The sequence below is a fragment of the Melitaea cinxia genome, chromosome 17 (assembly GCF_905220565.1).
Source record: "Melitaea cinxia chromosome 17, ilMelCinx1.1, whole genome shotgun sequence".
NCBI classification, from domain to species: Eukaryota; Metazoa; Arthropoda; class Insecta; order Lepidoptera; family Nymphalidae; genus Melitaea; species Melitaea cinxia.
In genome coordinates, this window is record NC_059410.1 from 11,127,539 (window position 1) to 11,147,481 (window position 19,943).

At 36.3% G+C, this 19,943-nt stretch overlaps 1 protein-coding gene across 1 annotated transcript; it reads right to left on the minus strand.

The window, feature by feature from the left end:
• Positions 1–7,406: 7,406 nt before the first annotated feature.
• On the minus strand, positions 7,407–18,152 carry LOC123661943 (SAGA-associated factor 29). Its single transcript, XM_045596877.1, has 7 exons — positions 18,114–18,152; positions 16,299–16,407; positions 15,864–15,982; positions 15,195–15,419; positions 14,059–14,316; positions 13,380–13,457; positions 7,407–7,720 (listed from the first exon to the last, which is right to left on the minus strand). Exons 1-7 carry the CDS (start codon positions 18,150–18,152, stop codon positions 7,706–7,708), a joined length of 843 nt encoding a protein of 280 aa, XP_045452833.1. The 3' UTR covers positions 7,407–7,705.
• Between the last annotated feature and the right edge of the window lie 1,791 nt (positions 18,153–19,943).

Consider the following 19,943-nt stretch of genomic DNA (forward strand, 5'->3'; position numbering starts at 1 on the left):
GCGCTCCGGTGAGCTCTACCGTGTTTCTTGATACCAACGCCGTGTGAGCGCTCCGGTGAGCTCTACCGTGTTTCTTGATACCAACGCCGTGTGAGCGCTCCGGTGAGCTCTACCGTGTTTCTTGATACCAACGCCGTGTGGCGCTCCGGTGAGCTCTACCGTGTTTCTTGATACCAACGCCGTGTGAGCGCTCCGGTGAGCTCTACCGTGTTTCTTGATACCAACGCCGTGTTAGCGCTCCGGTGAGCTCTACCGTGTTTCTTGATACCAACGCCGTGTGAGCGCTCCGGTGAGCTCTACCGTGTTTCTTGATACCAACGCCGTGTGAGCGCTCCGGTGAGCTCTACCGTGTTTCTTGATACCAACGCCGTGTGAGCGCTCCGGTGAGCTCTACCGTGTTTCTTGATACCAACGCCGTGTGAGCGCTCCGGTGAGCTCTACCGTGTTTCTTGATACCAACGCCGTGTGAGCGCTCCGGTGAGCTCTACCGTGTTTCTTGATACCAACGCCGTGTGAGCGCTCCGGTGAGCTCTACCGTGTTTCTTGATACCAACGCCGTGTGAGCGCTCCGGTGAGCTCTACCGTGTTTCTTGATACCAACGCCGTGTGAGCGCTCCGGTGAGCTCTACCGTGTTTCTTGATACCAACGCCGTGTGAGCGCTCCGGTGAGCTCTACCGTGTTTCTTGATACCAACGCCGTGTGAGCGCTCCGGTGAGCTCTACCGTGTTTCTTGATACCAACGCCGTGTGAGCGCTCCGGTGAGCTCTACCGTGTTTCTTGATACCAACGCCGTGTGAGCGCTCCGGTGAGCTCTACCGTGTTTCTTGATACCAACGCCGTGTGAGCGCTCCGGTGAGCTCTACCGTGTTTCTTGATACCAACGCCGTGTGAGCGCTCCGGTGAGCTCTACCGTGTTTCTTGATACCAACGCCGTGTGAGCGCTCCGGTGAGCTCTACCGTGTTTCTTGATACCAACGCCGTGTGAGCGCTCCGGTGAGCTCTACCGTGTTTCTTGATACCAACGCCGTGTGAGCGCTCCGGTGAGCTCTACCGTGTTTCTTGATACCAACGCCGTGTGAGCGCTCCGGTGAGCTCTACCGTGTTTCTTGATACCAACGCCGTGTGAGCGCTCCGGTGAGCTCTACCGTGTTTCTTGATACCAACGCCGTGTGAGCGCTCCGGTGAGCTCTACCGTGTTTCTTGATACCAACGCCGTGTGAGCGCTCCGGTGAGCTCTACCGTGTTTCTTGATACCAACGCCGTGTGAGCGCTCCGGTGAGCTCTACCGTGTTTCTTGATACCAACGCCGTGTGAGCGCTCCGGTGAGCTCTACCGTGTTTCTTGATACCAACGCCGTGTGAGCGCTCCGGTGAGCTCTACCGTGTTTCTTGATACCAACGCCGTGTGAGCGCTCCGGTGAGCTCTACCGTGTTTCTTGATACCAACGCCGTGTGAGCGCTCCGGTGAGCTCTACCGTGTTTCTTGATACCAATGCCGTGTGAGCGCTCCGGTGAGCTCTACCGTGTTTCTTGATACCAATGTCGTGTGAGCGCTCCGGTGAGCTCTACCGTGTTACTTGATACCAATGTCGTGTGAGCGCTCCGGTGAGCTCTACTGTGTTACTTAATACCAATGTCGTGTGAGCGCTCCGGTGCGCTCTACTGTGTTACTTGATACTTATTTCGTTTGAGCGCTCCGGTGAGCTCTACTGTGTTACTTGATACCAATGTCGTGTGAGCGCTCCGGTGCGCTCTACTGTGTTACTTGATACTTATTTCGTTTGAGCGCTCCGGTGAGCTCTACTGTGTTACTTGATACCAATGTCGTGTGAGCGCTCCAGTGCGCTCTACTGTGTTACTTGATACTTATTTCGTTCGAGCGCTCCGGTGAGCTCTACCGTGTTACTGGATACCAATGTCGTGTGAGCGCTCCGGTGCGCTCTACTGTGTTACTTGATACTTATTTCGTTTGAGCGCTCCGGTGAGCTCTACCGTGCTACTTATTATTTATTTATTAATACTTTATTGCACAATACATTATAGAATTGTACAAATGGCGGGCTTAATACTAAATGTAGGTGTGCAAAATCGATTACCAGTAAAATTCAAATAAAGAAGGAAAAAAAGGGAGGTAATACAGAGTAACGTTAGTGGCTTAGTAAATACATCAGCAAATAATTCATATATAAATACCATAAAAATATAAACATGCATAAACAGACACAAACTTGCATACATACATACACATATAAAACATACATACACACAGACATACATACATACATACATACATACATACATACATACATACATACATACATACATACAAAATACTTAATAAGCTTACTTACTGTTTCACTTATAATTTACTAGCTGACCTGACAGACACTGTCCTGTCTTGTGAACATTGGCAAATGCATGAAATTGAAATGTTCCTTACTTTTTCAGCATTTTTCTAATTTTCCTAATTTTTCATATTATAATAAGTAATGAGATAGTATTAGAAAATTGAAAAAAATTAGCTACAAATGATCAAACTTTTTTGAGTTTAACGATTATAAAGTATCCTCCTAGAAGGTTGTTTTGAGCCTTACTAAAAAATTCTGTCTGCCTGGTAGAAGATCTATCTTTAGAATCGTTCATAATATGATAAGGGGTATTATGAAAAACTGGGATATATTTTAAATAACTTAAAAGGTAAAATAGATCATAATTATGCCTTATGTCAGATTCAGATGTTCATGACAATTTATTTTTTACCTTTTCAGATGGAACTACTCAGTCTCCTTCACGCTGAAATGAATTTGAGTCATATTTATTGTAGTACCAAAAATTTTTCTTGTAGCTCTCTAGGTGTATACTTTTCAATGTATAATCATTTTTATTTGACTAACGATGTTTTAAAATCAATTACTGTGGTATTATGGATTTATTTTGTAATTTGTTACGATATGAGCCTACTATTGGCTCAACATTTTTTTTTAAATTGGTGCTAGAACGAGCTTCGTTACATCACAGAGTATGTATAATATTAATCTTAAACCACAAGTAACTTTAGTCGAATCTGGATAAGTGAGAGCTAAAGGGATTGCAATATCTTTTTTTCTTATAGAGGTTTCTGAACGTTAGCCTCCATTTCTAATTGACAAATAAGTTGGAAAGTACTTTTAGCTATTTTATAATAATATAATTTTTATTTTGTGACCATGGCTTCTGAACCGTCGTCAAAATATATGTAGTGTTGAAAGTTAATACATTTATCTTTCACTTGTTTGCGCACAGGTGGCAAACTCAGTAATAGAGGTTCATAAAAAATGGTCACTTATACCCTTGTAGAAGATCTAGAAAGGTAAAATAACAGGACCTGGAAAAGTATTCTCACTAATAAAAAATTTCTCGCTTACCCAGTTCCCACTTACTCAGGTTTGAGTGTACTTGACTGATAATGATTTAAAAAGTTATGTTAAAAGACGATATATTTTTTACTCAAGCAACAATATTTTATATTTATTTAAATCAGAATCACGTCTATGACTAAGCTCATTGATTCATTGTATTGGAGATTGACAACACACAAATGTAGTATATTGATCTCATTTCTTATTTATGGTGGACGTCTATTTTATAATAATGCCATATTGTCTAAAATTGCTCATTGCTATGTAACGTAAGTTAATTTTAATGAAGTCTGGTCCCAGGTGTCAAAGGCTTCACCATAAAGATAACTATTTGGGCATAGTAGTAATTTTGTTTACCATTGTAGTCATTTGTGTATATACAGACTTTATGTTAAGCTTAATCTGAGTGAAAAACATTATTATTGAAAAAAAATATGTTTAAATATTTATCACAGGTAAAGCAAGTTCCTTTTATTTTCTTGACTGAAAGTACTTATCAGTCTAAAATTATTTTATTTGCTTCCATTATAATTATTTTAATAAAATTAGTTTCTAAGTGATGATCAGAAAAGAGTTGTAAATCAACTTCATTTTAGTTTTTAATCAAAATTAAATGATTGTATATTTCGGACATAACCATTATATCGTGTATTTTATTTAGTGTAAATTAAAACATTTTAAAATTAAGTTTTGTTTTTGACTACATATTATATTTTTATAAATAAATAAAAAAACAATCAATATAAAGAATTTATTAAAAAACGAAAAGGAAAATTTATTATAACTACTAAACTTTCTATTATGTAACAGTCACTAGTAGTGACTACCTCAGTACATAATCTAACACTGATCCAAGCTCCCTTATTATATACATTTTATTAAATTGTCCTAAAAAACTTTATAACTGTGTAGTCACAATACTCGAAAAAAAAACTGCTTTAAGGACATAAAATAAAAATGTTTTATAATCAAAGATATCTAAAATGCTTACTTTATAATAGAAAAATACACAACTTATACATATTTATTATAAATAGTACATTCATTATACTCACCACTCATTAGGACATCCATTTTTTCTTAACTTACAAAACAATTTTTTTTAATACCTAAGACACAAGTAATGACACAGCTCTAATTTAGATCGTAATAAGATGCTGATACAAGCTAATCCTTAAATAAATTGAAAGTATACAAAATAATATTGTCAGAGGTCTACTTGTTCCTAACCGAAAAGGTTGGGTACCTCCTAGTATTTTTTTCCATCAGTTCCAGTACTACTACTTAGGGAGTTAATTATTGCGCGTGGTCATGCTATATTCATAGCTTCTTCCCATCTAGCATGTATTATGCGCTATAAATAGATAACATCTTATAAGTGCTTTGCATTACAATATCTAGTGTATTCGCGAATAGAATTTATAAAAAACTAGCTGTACCCTGCGCGCGGTGCTACGCTTTTTATTATTATTATTATTAGTATTTTTGGTGGTATCAACTCAGAAACCTTTGCTTTGCTGAAGATTATGGCAATCAAATGCATAGTTAACGATTCTATAAAGGACATACCGTCCAACGTTCATTTTTAAATAATAGACTCATCTCTAATAGCTATATTTATAATATATCTAATAATAGAATAGACTCATCTGTCTCGGCTATATATATATATATGGTCTGTTTTTTTGGAATTGTCCTAATTGGTAAACAAATATGGCGTACTTATGACCACAGACAAGTAGAGTATAGTGTAGCTTAGTGAAGTGACACAAAGAGCAAATGAATGAACAATATCAATAAGCCATAGACAAAGTAAAATTAATTTTACATCGAAATATTTAATGATACCATATTGCTAAAATTATTTCAAAACCTAATAATATATTGAATATTTTTGCTAAGAATTAGTAGAGGTACAGAATTACGAAAAAAAAAATTAATCGAGCATCGAGCATAAAAGGCAACAAAGGGGACTGTCCATTTTGGCCCAAGGTGAACAGAATTCATACAAAAAAACAAATATACCAATAATTTTCATAAATTAAATCATGTTTATTCGTGAATTGCAGTTTTATCAATATAAACTGATAAAAAGTTTATTTAATAAGTATTTTAATTCATTAATTATATACTTCTAGTTTATTTTCGGTTGGTGATTTGATTACAACACGTTGCCAGTCTTAAAAAAACAATTATTATTAACGAACAATCGATTTTAAAATATTTTTAAATCAATTATTTGTTAAAATCGATTAAAAGTATTGTTAAATCGAATTAATAAGAAAAAAGTCTAAAAAAAGTCTATAAAAGTGTATTTAGTAAAAAAACATTTAACTTTGGTGAAAAATAAATTATTTTAGAAACATTGTTATTGACTAAATAAAAAGCAAGCAATTAATTATATTAAATTCGATTATCGATTTAATCTTTAATAAAATGAAAATATTATTTATTATGGAAACCCTAAACTACAGACTTTTGCTTCATACATTCATTTGACTTCGATGTTGCTTTCATGGTGATATAGCAACCTACTGTAAGGTTTTCCGTCAACCGAGAATTCATCACTACTGCGACGTAAAATACACAGTAGGCATATTCATAAGTAGGAAAATATATTTTGTATTTATTTTATATGTAAACAATAAAGGTCAGGCAGAGAAGCCATAAAAAAATATTATTGCAACTGCATGGTTGGTCGACGGACAGTAGTAGGTTGTTGTGGCCATGTCATGAAATTATTTGGTTTTTGGGCTGAAAAAGGTTTCAAGATTTTATAAATCTACCTGCCTAGTTTTTAGATAACATTCTGTTAACGTACGAATCCGATTAGTAAAACAAAAATAACAAAACAATGATTTTTTATTTCAGAAACCTTCTTGTAATTATCCACAAAAAAACAAAAAATGAAACACCTGGATACAAAACTATATCATTTTTCTAATTCATAATTGTTAGTACTACTAACTTAATATATAATTATTATTCTTAGTGACTGTCCACTCGGGGCCGAAACCCCCATACAAAGTGGACAGTCCCCTATATATTTCGTTTATGTGATATGGTCGGTAAAAAAAAAGCCAAAAATAAAATTTACAACAAAATAAAGGGGCCGCCTGTGTCTAAAATAAGTCGACCCTATTAATATTATTGTCACATTATTTGTATTTACTATGAATAAAAAACCTTGCGCCGGCGGCACACTCTCTCTAACATCTAAAAAAAGGACTAATAACATTGTACTCCACGATGCTCTCATTGGGTAATCTTCAGTCTCATCCTAAAGTCTCAAAATTTTTTCCTGTGAACTACAGTAAACGTTTATGCCGTTGCTATGTGGTATACTTTAATATTATATGGGATAGCATTAAAAATGTTCAGGATGAAATTGATATTCAGAAATATTCATAATATAAAATAAAACCTTTACAATGAACACTTTACCATAAATGATTGACATTTGCAATATTTTGTAAGCATTTTTTTTGTGCGCTCAACATAAAAAAAAGAAGAAAAAAAAACAATTAATAACAAAATACAAATAAATAACAAATCGCTTTACTGTAATATTATTTAACAAGTTATAATTCGTGAAATTTTAAAATATAGTTAAAGAACATGGCCTATTTTATCGCTCATGCTGTTCATTCACTTATACTCATTCACTTCTAAAAATATTATGACCACATCCCTATTTGCCTTATAAAAAAAGATATTGAAATGTCATATTCGAAAATATTAGTTATCTGTACTCTCGGAATTCGTATTTTGTAGTTTTTATGTGTTTAAAATGATAAATTGATATTTGTTTTTAGTGAAATAAATAGTAAATGGAGTTTTACAAATGTCCGTAAGCTAATATTTTGTGAAAGTGAGTGATAAATGCGGAAAAAACGTGAATTACGATTGACAGCGGTTTGTTTACCAATTAGGACAATTCCAAAAAAACAAGATATATATATATATATATATATATATATATTCCTTGACCAATTAAATCGTAGTAAATTAGAATTAACAAAAGTATACAGTCGTATATATATTACAAAAATGCAACATCGTAGGCTCATCGAATTATAAATAATAGCGAAATTCGCAATTATTACTTAAAAAAAAAGGTTGTTATATAAATGTTCTTTTTCATTTTGTTTTTATTTAGTTATTTTAAGATAAATATCGAAGCTCGCAATATTGCCTCGTGATGCTGGCGCCACTAGTGCGGGGTGTCCCCGAAGCTGCAGTGCTCAGTGCAGCGAGTCGGTGGACAGCGGCGACGAGCGCGCGGACGGCGGGGCCGAGCGCGAGTGTCAGGTGCCTCGACCCTGTGAAAGACAATCAAAAATTCATAGAAAAACACGACTGTCAGTGGTAGTCGTGGGTCGTAACGTCTTTTATGTGTTATCGGTTATACGTTGTTTCGTGGATACGCGTAACTAGTTTCGAAACTGCTTATTTTTCGTAACTAGTAATTTTTGTATACAGTATCAGTACGGGACGGCGACGTTATATTACTTTTGTTTGTATTATGGTTATGAAGTAGTTATATGTTATAACTTGTAACATATACGAATGCCGTTACGTACGTTAATATTGATGGATAGTATAATTAAATTAACTTCCCTTCATATTTTATCCAGGCTTACGACTGGCTGCAAAACATGTTATTTAAATTACTTTTTGATTTTTGTATAGACATAATAATCGATGCAGGCGTATTTAGAAGTTCATTTGATTTTATGTACAGTTTTTAATTATTTTTCGAAATACATACATACATATAATTAAAAATACAACAAAAAACCCATACTATTTTAGTATATACTTCAACACGAGACAATAACATTAATCGTTAATAATTAATCACTCGTCAACTGTCTTAACTTAATGCTAAATAGTAAATTCGAAAATATTTAAAAAGAAACACGACCGAAATTAAAATTTCTTTAAAAAAACTGTGCGTATTAAAATAAACTTAAGCTCATAGTCAATTGCGTACAAAATCCCATGAGCATATTCGAAAACAAAGATGCATCTATAGTACTTATAGCCATCTCTTTTTATCCTACGCGTAAGCGTATCTGCGTATTGTAATGATTAATATTAGTAACCTGTTACCGTGTTACGTTATTAGGCAAAACGCTTATGCGCCGGTCGTTGTGTCAAGTTTTTGATAAAACTGCGTACGCAAAAAACTGCGTACGTAAAATAATCGTTACATTCGTATCGGCGAAACTACGTATATGGTTATTAGCTTCGTAACTAGTTACTGAAACCGATTACGTTAAATAACGCCCACTGCTAGTCAGTGGCATCATGGAACGTCATGGTCGCGCGCGTTTCACCTAAGGCTCACAAGGACATCGAACACAGCTAAAATTACCGTTCCAATAACGTAAAACACGCCGCGGGCGTTTTGGACGAATTTTATAAGCGGAACGCATATTTGGGCGCTGTCAGGTGTCAGCTGTGTGCTAGCAATATGGCAGTATGGTATGGTAACGTGCAGCTGTAGGGGTTGTGAGTGAATATTTCGCATGGATTTGAGTAACACTTAATTCGAAATGGATTGCCGGGAATTTATCGTTGCGTTTTTTTTTACAGAATCTAAAGAGAGATAACATTCACAATTTGACATTGACTGTTGTTTTCTTAAAATTCCCGCCAGGTTTTGATGAAAGCCGACTCTGACCCACCTATATTTTATGGGCGAAATGGGCGCGATGTAGTCGCGAACAGTGAAGTCATCTATGAGGCCGAGCGCGACGACCACGAGATTTAGGTGGAACGATAGAATAAGCGTTGCGGTCGCTTAGTGGAACGAGGCCGCTGTCATATCATGGTCTCGGGGTCATGTCTCATAGTGTCATGTCATGTCAAGGTCTCATCACCAGTGTTGCCAACTTAGTGGATTTTCCACTAGATCTGGTGGTTTAGACACCCCTTTTGGCGGGAAAAAATTGCTTTTAGTGGCTAGTGGATTTTTTAGTGGTTTAGGTTTGTTCCAGTTAGTGGTAAGCTTCATAGCTTACCACTAAAGAATGATCTAGTATTTTTCTAGGATTTTTTTTACAGGCACACACAACAGGCAAAAATGGTATATTTTGTTGTGTAGGCAACACCGAACGAATTCAAGCCTGTCGGCTGTTGAGAATTCCCCAAAAATTGTTTATGAATTTCTTGATTGAACATAAACTTTATATGTTCAACTATTGGTTAAGTTTGATTTGATTCGAAAAACCAAGTTGTTATTTATTTACTCAGTCGTCAGTCAGTTCAGTGAACAGTAAAGTTGTCTATTGGTTCGCTATCGTTCTCTAATCTGTAAATAATACTAACTTTTGAATCTTGCTTTAATTTGTTTTTAAACTGTTTAGCGCTGTAAAATTATTTTTGAAATAGTTTTAAATAGTATTTGATAATGCTCAAGCCACAGTACACCCAAAAGTTTCGAGATTGTTGGTTACGTGACGTTGTTACAGAGATATCGTGGTTAAAGTTTTGAGGTTCAATTTTTAAATCGGAAAAAATTAACCTATCACCTTTGAGGTTAGAATAACGCTTGGCTCCGGCGCTGCGGGAAGTGCAGCCCTTCCGAGGGCTGCCCTCTCTCCGCGCCACCGGCTTAAAAAAAATACTCTAGGGGTAAGGCAGACCAAGACCACGTGGACAGTGGGTTGCTCCGATTCGGTTTTGGGTATTTTTCGAATTTCTATACCTATATTCTAGCACACAATGTTACTAGTTTTATTAGAATATTATGTCTGACGCTTTATTTTGTTTAAAAGTGTATATTTGTCAGTTGTTAAAGGTCAGTTCGTATCGTATTTTGATCTTGCAGTAAAGATCGTTTTTATGTAAATTTGTCCGAAAATAACGCGTAAAAGTTGCAGAACGGATCATGAGTATACTTCCCGCAGCACTAGAATTAAGGTAGAGTCAGAAGTAACAAAAATTTAACCTCCCTTAAATTAGAACCTGTGTGTCAGAGGCAAGACCTGTGCGAGTGGATATTAATTATCGAACGAAAATTTCGTTTTCGAATGTTTAATACTAACTAGCTTTCGGGCGCGGTTTGGGTGGCGTTAAATTTGGTGATGAAAAATAAATAAAAGAAAAAACTAAAATATAAAAAATATATTTTTAAAAAATTCTTTATACAATAATTAATGTTACTTTTAATAGAGATTTTAAAAAAATTTCATTGTGTATACTTGTTTTTTAATTGTTAATTTCGCGCTCTCACAAGTATTCGCTGCACCAGCCTCTCTGTGTCCTGAATCATTATTTATCATTTATCTTAAAAACTATTAACTTTATCAAGTTTGTTAAAGAGAGCAATGTTATTAATAATTAAATTCTCTATAATTTGCTTCTTATAAAATTTTTTTCTGGAATCAATTTAACAAAATTTATTTAAGCATGAGTCGGAGCATGTAATTAAAATTACTTTTTTATCTGTTTATATTACTTTTTTGTTACTAAAGCAGAAAGTAATTCTATTACAAATTGCAGATGAAGCTGATTCATCAAAAGACGATCTCCTTTAGTAGTTATGTACTACTTACCTAATTGTTTCCTTTTTTAACCGACTTCCAAAAAAGGAGGAGGTTCTCAATTCGACTGTATTTTTTTTTTTTTATGTATGTTACATCAGAACTTTTGACCGGGTAGACCGATTTCGACAAATTTTGTTTTAATCGAAAGGTTTTGTGTGCCAATTGGTCCCATTTAAATTTATTTGAGATCTAACAACTACTTTTCGAGTTATATCTAATAATGCGTTTTTACTTGACGCTTTTTTCGTCGACCTACGTTGTATTATACCGCGTAACTTTCTACTGGATGGACCGATTTTGCTAATTCTTTTTTTGTTGGAAAAAGGATATCCCTAGTTTGGTACCGTGATAAGGAAACCAGGATCTGATGATGGGATCCTAGAGAAATCGAGGGAAACTCTCGAAAATCCGCAATAACTTTTTACTGGGTGTACCGATTTTGATAATTTTTAATTTAATCGAAAGCTGATGTTTATCATGTGGTTACATATAAATTTTATCGAGATCTGATAACTACTTTTTGAGTAATCTTTGATAACGCGTAGTTGCTTATCTATTTTTTCGTCGATCTACGTTGTATTACTTGTCGATGTAATTGAAGTCGGTTTTTTTTTCGTTTGCGAGCAAACACAATTATTATTTCTGTAGTTACATTAATTATTGTTTCCTGTAACTCAAATAATTATTATTTTATTTCATGATAATAATTACGTTGTTGTTGTTGTATTTTCAAATTATATTTAGGTAGGTAGCCGTTGTCTTTGATTTTTTTAGTGGAATTCTGGTGGTTTGAGACGCCAATAAGTTTTAGTGGTTTCTGGTGGTTTACAGGGCTTCATTTGGTGGGTTGGTAAAAATAAAGTTGGCAACACTGCTCATCACGGTAGTCAGTCATGTACCTAGTCTAAAACCTCAACACTTATTATAAAAGGGAATAAGGGACTGAGGGGTATTTAAAAATGTATAACAAACATCGCAACATTAATATGGTTAGACCTCAAAACAACAATTTGACATAGTTTTAACCTTTTGAGCGCCACGCCTCAAACCCATTCCCGTGTCCTGTACGCCAAGGCATAAATTAAACGAAAATACCTACGAAGAGAATAGTGTTGCCAAGTCGTTATCGAGTACCACACAGTGACTTGTTTTTGTTGATTTTTATGCAATAAATGACTACTTATATAATTTAGGAAAGTTTATTCTTTCAATATTTTTGTTGCGTTATCTTGCACTCGTTATATATACTTACAATAGCATAAATAAAAAACAAAACATTACAAAAAAGTAGTAAAGCACAACACTATTCTCTATCGTCATGACGTCACTGTCACAACTGGACGACTACGGTGCAGCTAACCTACGGTTTTGAAACTTCCTTAGAGACGTACTGTGCCGTACGCTGTATATCGATTTCGAATCGAATCGATATATGAATGAAAAGATATTTTTTTAAAAAATAACCGACTTCCAATTTGTAATTTTTCTTATTAGATAATTAATAACTAAAAAGCGAGTAATAATAGTTCAATATTTTTAAAAATCTAAAGTACTTACCTAAATATGCCTACTATTTATTTAGAGGTTAGTGCCAACCTTAATATTTAAAGCATGTAAATATTTCTTTTAAACTCGACCGCACCGATTATATTAGTTAGCTTCATCGGATCATTTTTCGCGTAAGTACAGTACGGACGCGGAGCACGAAGAATTTCGATTATTTACTTCGGAATAATTTTATCAAAGTTTATCGAATGTGACTCTTTCGACATTTTACGTTGTACATATATGTATATATTACTTAGTAAATTATCGGAAGTGTCACTTTCGATACAGTAAGTCAAAGTATTTTACACGTTTCGATACTTGGCCTGTAAATTAACTGAACTGATAGATTAAATGAACTATTAGGTAAGAAAAATAATTATATTCTTAAACGATTTTGAATTAAACAAAGACGGTAGAAACGCGACGGAAAAAGACGAAAGAAAGCGGTAGTTTCGTCCTGCTCGCAAACTCCTTGTAACGGCGTGTAGCACCGAAATTAAACATTCGATTTTTTACGCTGAATGATTTCTTGATCGATATTGAGTATAAACTCATGAAAAATGTGGTTTTATATGTATTTTATAGCTTTTTCTCTTTTTTCTATGAAAATATACATAAAAAGTAGTAAATAAAAAAAATATCGAAAAAATAAAAAAAATTCAGTTTCGATACTGTACGTAGAGACAGTCGCGATATCGAGGGCCGGGTTTGTCGCCTATAGACGTCGTTGGCGCACAGGGCTCGCAAATGCTTGTCAAGTATAGGTCACTTTAGCGTTCAAAAGGTTAATAAAAAATCTATATCTTAAGTCAAATCTTAAGTCTTCTCAAATCATTATTATTTTATTATAGACTAATATAAATATTTCAAAACTAACCTTTCCCTCCTTAATGGCAATAACGTAACGTTGTGCGACGCGTTCTGCCGGTGAATACCCATCCGCGTATGATGAATCCTGTGAATCAAACACAACTTGATACTCATCGTTATAGCAAACATTTTAAAGACTTCTTTTTAAGGATGTTTTACTGTTTAATTTAGTTATCATTTCGGCATATCTTAAATTTTTGACGACTTGCGATAGTTCTCTAGATTAATAAATATACCTAAATGTTAAAACTAGGTTAATATGCGAAGTTTTATTGTTAAAACTTATATAACTGATTATCTTAATAAATTATAATATGAATGAGATGTGGTCTCGAATCTGCCAAAAATTCAGAACAAAACAATTTACAATTCAGACGAAATAGTAAACAGTTTTTCTTTAATATAGGCATTGGCGTACATTTAGTAGTCGGTGACAGATTGGGGATCGCTTTGATGATCATGCAGGCAGTGCGAAAAAAAATCAAAGTATTTAATACTCTTTCTTGAGTCACCCATGGCACCTGCACCATCGCCGGAATATCGAGAATTTCAAAATATTAATCTAAAAATTTTTAGTATTTATTAAGTATCAATAAAACGTTGAATTAGGTCGAAGGTTTGTGCTAAATATCCGCGCCGACAATTATAATAAAAGCGGGAATGGGACAGACGGCCCTCGCACCGACCTCGAAGAGCACCTCGTAGGGGTCGGCGGCGGTGGCGGGCAGGCGGTTGACGACGGCGCGGTAGAAGCACGTGGTCTGCGGGTACAGCGCCATGACCACGGCGCCCTTGGGGAACAGCGCCGCCTCGCCCGAGCGCGGCTCGGCGCGCATGAGCGGCAGCGGCACCACGCGCCGCTTGCTCAGCACGTGCCGGTTCTTCTGCTCCTCGTCGATGTCGTCCACCTCGTACTTGCCCTGCGCGGGCAGCCAGCTCACCACCTGGCGTTCGGGCGTTCGGGGAGTGAACCAACTACAACTCGCTTCGCCACAGTGTGGCAACTTTTCATTACAGCCTATACAGTCCACTGCTGGACATAGGCCTCCACAAGTTTACGCCAAAAATAACGTGAACTCATGTGTTTTGCCCATAGTCACCACGCTTGGCAGGCGGGTTGGTGACCGCAGTACTGGCTTTGTCGCACCGAAGACGCTGCTGCCCGTCTTCGGCCTGTGTATTTCAAAGCCAGCAGTTGGATGGTTATCCCGCCATCGGTCGGCTTCTTAAGTTCCAAGGTGGTTGTGGAACCTTGTTATCCCTTAGTCGCCTCTTACGACACCCACGGGAAGAGAGGGGGTGGCTAAATTCTTTAGTGCCGTAGCCACACAGCACTTGTGGCAACTTTTGGAATAATTTAATGTACTATGAAACGTTGAAGTAAAAGGAAGAAGACTTAAATTGATAATCGAGTCAAACAAATGAATCTTTAAAAATCTATACAGCCTATGTTTGCATAAATTCGTTTAAGAGAGATTTGAGCTCAGCCACTTCTCCCTTGTTTAAAAGAGAGGCGCCGTGTCTAGCAGGACCGGGTTCCTATCCCGACTTGGCACGGGCACGGGGGTGTTCACTTCAGCCTCTGACAGGGGTGTTACTACAGGCGCATTAAGTAGCTCCTCCTACGCATCCCCATTCGGTCTGAGGAGGGAGGCCTCGGTAGGCCTCGTCGGCGGCCTCCTGTCACTTCTGGGACATTACTGTCTCGCAGAAGGAGACCATCGCCTTCCAGGACTCATCGTTACCGAGCATCGCGGTGATGACGCTCGGGAGTGATAAGTCCACAATTCTAATACCTATATAATACAAATCAATAACATACCTCTGCCAGAATCCAATTCTCCTCTTTCTCAGACACTCTAACTAAAGCAGCAACAGCATCCCCAGGCCTGGCAATGTGTCCTGGGTCAGCAGGGATGGCTCCACACAACGGGGGCGCGCGTTCTCCTACTCTACCGACGTGTAGGGGCAGAGTCTGAGCAGCACTCAGTAACATTTTCATGAGAGCTCCACAACCAATTGTTTCTTTATTACCTGCATGACGAGCCTAATAATAAAAAAATTAAAACTATTTAACTGTTCTCCAGATTTTCCGTAATCTGATATGTTATGATATTTGGCATTACATTTAAAAGTTTAGTTCTAGAATAGATCTCTGCTTTGATTAAGCAGAATATCCAATTTAATGTTGCACATTTGGGGTAGCTGTATTTAAAATTTATACATTAACGCTGACTTGCACAATAATTTCATACAATTCTTGCGATTAAATTAGTTGAATCACTACTTAAATTTTAATTTTGTTTCGTGCAACTCGGCGTATAACATATTATTTTAAACTACAATGTAATTTTTAAAACTTCTGGACTGTTTGGAATATAATTTTAGAAAAAGAGAAAATTAGATTTTAATCCTTTACTTGGAAATGTTAGTAAACTATGCAATAATTATGTTGTCGATAATTTATATGAAAACAAAATTTTATTATAACCTGAATTCGTCTTTCATTTTTGATGGCACGTATTTCATAAATACGTGACAAAGCAGCACGGAGAACTCTCTCTTCTTGTTCAGCAGCTGTGAGTCCCGTCTTGTATAAATTCTTAAGCTGTATTTGCTGAAACAAACATTAAAATGACAAATTTATCTTTAATTTTTTAGTTATATATAGTTTGCCATTTTTTATATTAAAAATGGCAAATAAACATACAGTCAACCTGATGGTAAACGGCCACTTTATTCTATGGACACCTGCAATAGGGGATCTCCAGAGCTGACACTCACCACAGGAACACAATGCAACTTGAGAGGATATTTTCTGCCCCTACCTCAATTATATTTAAATACTATTAAGGTATATAGATTTATTTTAAGTACATAACAATTACCTGTTGTGAGGAACTCGAAGAATCTTCAGCAGATGAAGTGCTTTCAGTTGCTTTCTCTGCTCTCAATATTGACTCAATACATTGCTCATTGCGACCTCTCTCTGCTTCTATGTCATATATTAGCCTATGCAATGATCTTAATCTCTCCTAAAAATAAATTCATAAGGTATTATAGACAGAAGATAGCATATATATGCTTGACTTGTGTGTTGTATTTCATGTCTTCATTAACACTTTCATGGACTGAAGTGAAGATGATGATGTATAAATAAGTAAATTTTTCCAATTTATACTTATTTACATCTTACTACCATGACTTCACAAAGCAGTGCATTACTATCCTGTAAAAATATATAATATATATATCCTATAAAAATATAAATATAAGTAATTATATCTAGCCCAATTAAATGAGTAAATACTTTCATATTGTAATATTATAGAATACATGTCTTGTATTTAGTGTTGGTTAAAGCTAAGTGTGTAGAGTTTTCCAAGGAAAAGGTAACTGTTATCAATCAGGTTTGGTTATTGAAGTTGAAAAACTACAGGATTAAATAGTTTAAGCGTTTGAGGAAAAAAAATCTCCTTTTAGTAGCTCTAGTTACTATATGTCACAAGAAGACCACACTACATGAATTCTGTATTATTTGGCTACGCATTATTACTATATTGTTTAACAACCAAGTCATACCGATACCGGTATCGGTCGATGGTACCCTTCTCGAAGTTGTTCAGGATTATATTTACCTAGGCCATACTATCCAACTAGGCCGCAACAACTTCGAGAAGGAGGCCGATAGGAGGATTCGGTTGGGCTGGGCGGCGTTTGGCAGACTCCGTCGAGTCTTCACTTCGAAGATTCCGCAATGCTTGAAGACAAAAGTTTTCGAGCAATGCGTCCTGCCTGTGTTAACATACGGAGCCGAGACGTGGACACTGACCAAGGGACTGGTCCACAAGTTTAAAGTCGCTCAACGTGCAATGGAACGGGCTATGCTTGGGGTCTCTCTCAAAGACAGGATTAGAAATGAGACTATCCGCGAGAGAACGAAAGTAACCGACATAGCCCACAGAATTAGCAAGTTGAAGTGGCAGTGGGCTGGTCATCTGTGTCGCAGGACCGATGGCCGTTGGAGTAGACGGGTCCTAGAGTGGAGACCGCGTCTTGGCAAACGTAGTGTGGGACGTCCTCCGGCCCGTTGGACCGACGATCTACGTAAGATTGCCGGTGTAGGCTGGATGAGGATTGCGGAAGACCGGGATGTGTGGCGCGAACTTGGGGAGGCCTATGTCCAGCAGTGGACTGCGATAGGCTGAAGTGTGTGTATTACTATATTTGAGGTACTTCTCCATTCATTCAATTGCAGATATTTGTTACTGTGGTTTATCTAAATTCATACAACCATTTTCATTTTCACATATAGTTCATTAGACACTTTTTTTACAAGTAAACCATATAAATAAATAAATATCATATAACACACACACACACACGGTCACCTATTCCTATGGTAACTTAATGCTTGTATTATAGGTAACAGCCGACTATTACATATATATATATATAATATATATATATATTTATGATAATACATATGAAAAATATTACACCCAGATTCAGGCGGGAATCAAACACGCAACCCGCGGAACAGAGAGCAAGGCAAAATGCGCCACCGGGCTTGTCAAAATCATACCTATCATATTTATCATGCTATTATTTAAACGAAAATATTGTACTTTGGGTTTAAAACAAGTCGATAGAGACTGTTTAAATCCTTACTCAACTTTACGTGCTTTAGAACATAATTTAGTTTAGCCTTTTTTAAACTTAATATATCAACACGTTTTACCTGCACTTGCTGTGCTGCTACATCAGCAGTCAGCGGCATTTTGTATCCGAAGTAAAGAGTTTCGAGCGATTTATAAACCAATCCCAATAAAACCAGATAACAGTTATAAATCTATAATTTCTTTTGGATTAACCCTAATGGTAAACAAATTCAACACCGAACCCACAACAATCTATCAGTTGTCAATTATTTCTTGCACGGTCTTATATAAAGGTCATGAAAATAAGCCGAATTTCAATGGTGAGCCTGGGCCGTGAGTAGCCGTGTTTATTAGTTGTTTTTAGATAACGGATAAAATAACTTATTATTCATAAATACTCATATAACATAACTATAACCTATTATTTATTTTACATGGCAAGCGACAAGCGTTATTTATGTTGAATGAAAGAATATTTTTATTACTTCACAACATAGGGTGACATAGGGTATGTTCCGATATGCACTGCGAACACCACACACTGCACAGTGCTATCCAAAGAGTAAAATAACTTGCTTATACTTAGAAAAATTGTGTTGTGGACTGCCAGTATACTGTCGCAGTACCCTAGGGAAATATATGACGTCATAAATTGCCTACTGTGAGCACTGGCATTTTCGAGGTAAGGTAATCGCAGTACTTTGATCACGTGATCAGTGAAAACCACTTGAGTGCCAACTGCCAAACATCTTTTAAGCAATACCTCCAGTTTAATCACAAAATTATAAAGTTCTATAATTAGTTTAGATTGGTAACAAGAACAATGGAAGAATTGCAAAAATTAACCATATTAGATTGTGTTAAAAAATAATGTTCAGTACGAGCTGAAAGTTAAACAGGAAATTTTTGATCGTGCAAAGACAGATAAATTTGCCATTGTTATATTAAATACATTAATTTAAAAAACTCCTAAATTTTACCCTACCTAACCTCTGTACATTAACTTAAACACAAAGTTGATATAAGTTGAGTAATGAAAAACATATTATTTTTAATGGAAAACTCCTTTCTTATACTATACTAGCTGTGCCCGCGGCTTCGCCCGCGTTGAAATTAGAGTGTTACAAAGTTTTGCCGGTAAACTTCCAGTGAAACTCTCATCAAAATCGGCTTAGCCGTTCCGTAAACCTTCCTCTTGCCAATGGTGGAGCCCTCTCTACAATGGTGAAACCGCATGAAAATCCGTTCAGTAAATTTTGAGCGAATCGATCGCATACACTTTTGGGGACTTTGTTTATAATACACTAACTATTGCCCGCGATTACGTCCTCGTGGTTATGAAGATATGTATTACTATTAAGATGTTTAACGCAAATTATTTTTTTATTTCAGTCACTTGAAATGCTTATCAAACTGAGTAACTTTTTAAAAGGCACAATTTAGTATAATTTAATAGTTATTTTTATAAAACCTCTCTATACACCACATTTTTGGTTTTATTTTCAGGCTGTATATGTTTCATACAAACTATCAACCCCAATTAAACCCCCTTAGCGATGGAATATCGTAAAATCCGTTCTTAGCGGACGTCTGCTAACTATAATCTACATCCCTGCCAAACTTTATCTTTGTCCAACCTGGACGGATAGACCATCCAGCGGTTTTGAGTTCTCCTGATGAGTGAGTCAGTGACCTTTCTCTTTTATATATATGGATAACGATGCATTATTTGGACACCTCCTCACCATCTATAGAGCATACATTTTAAATTTCAAGTCTTCTACTTCAAAAACATAGCGTCTTTCATACAAACTTCCAACCCCCTCTTTACCCCTTTAGGTATCAAGTTTCATAAAATCCGTTCTTAGCGAATGTCTACGCCCTATAAGGAGTCTTCCTGCCAAATTTCA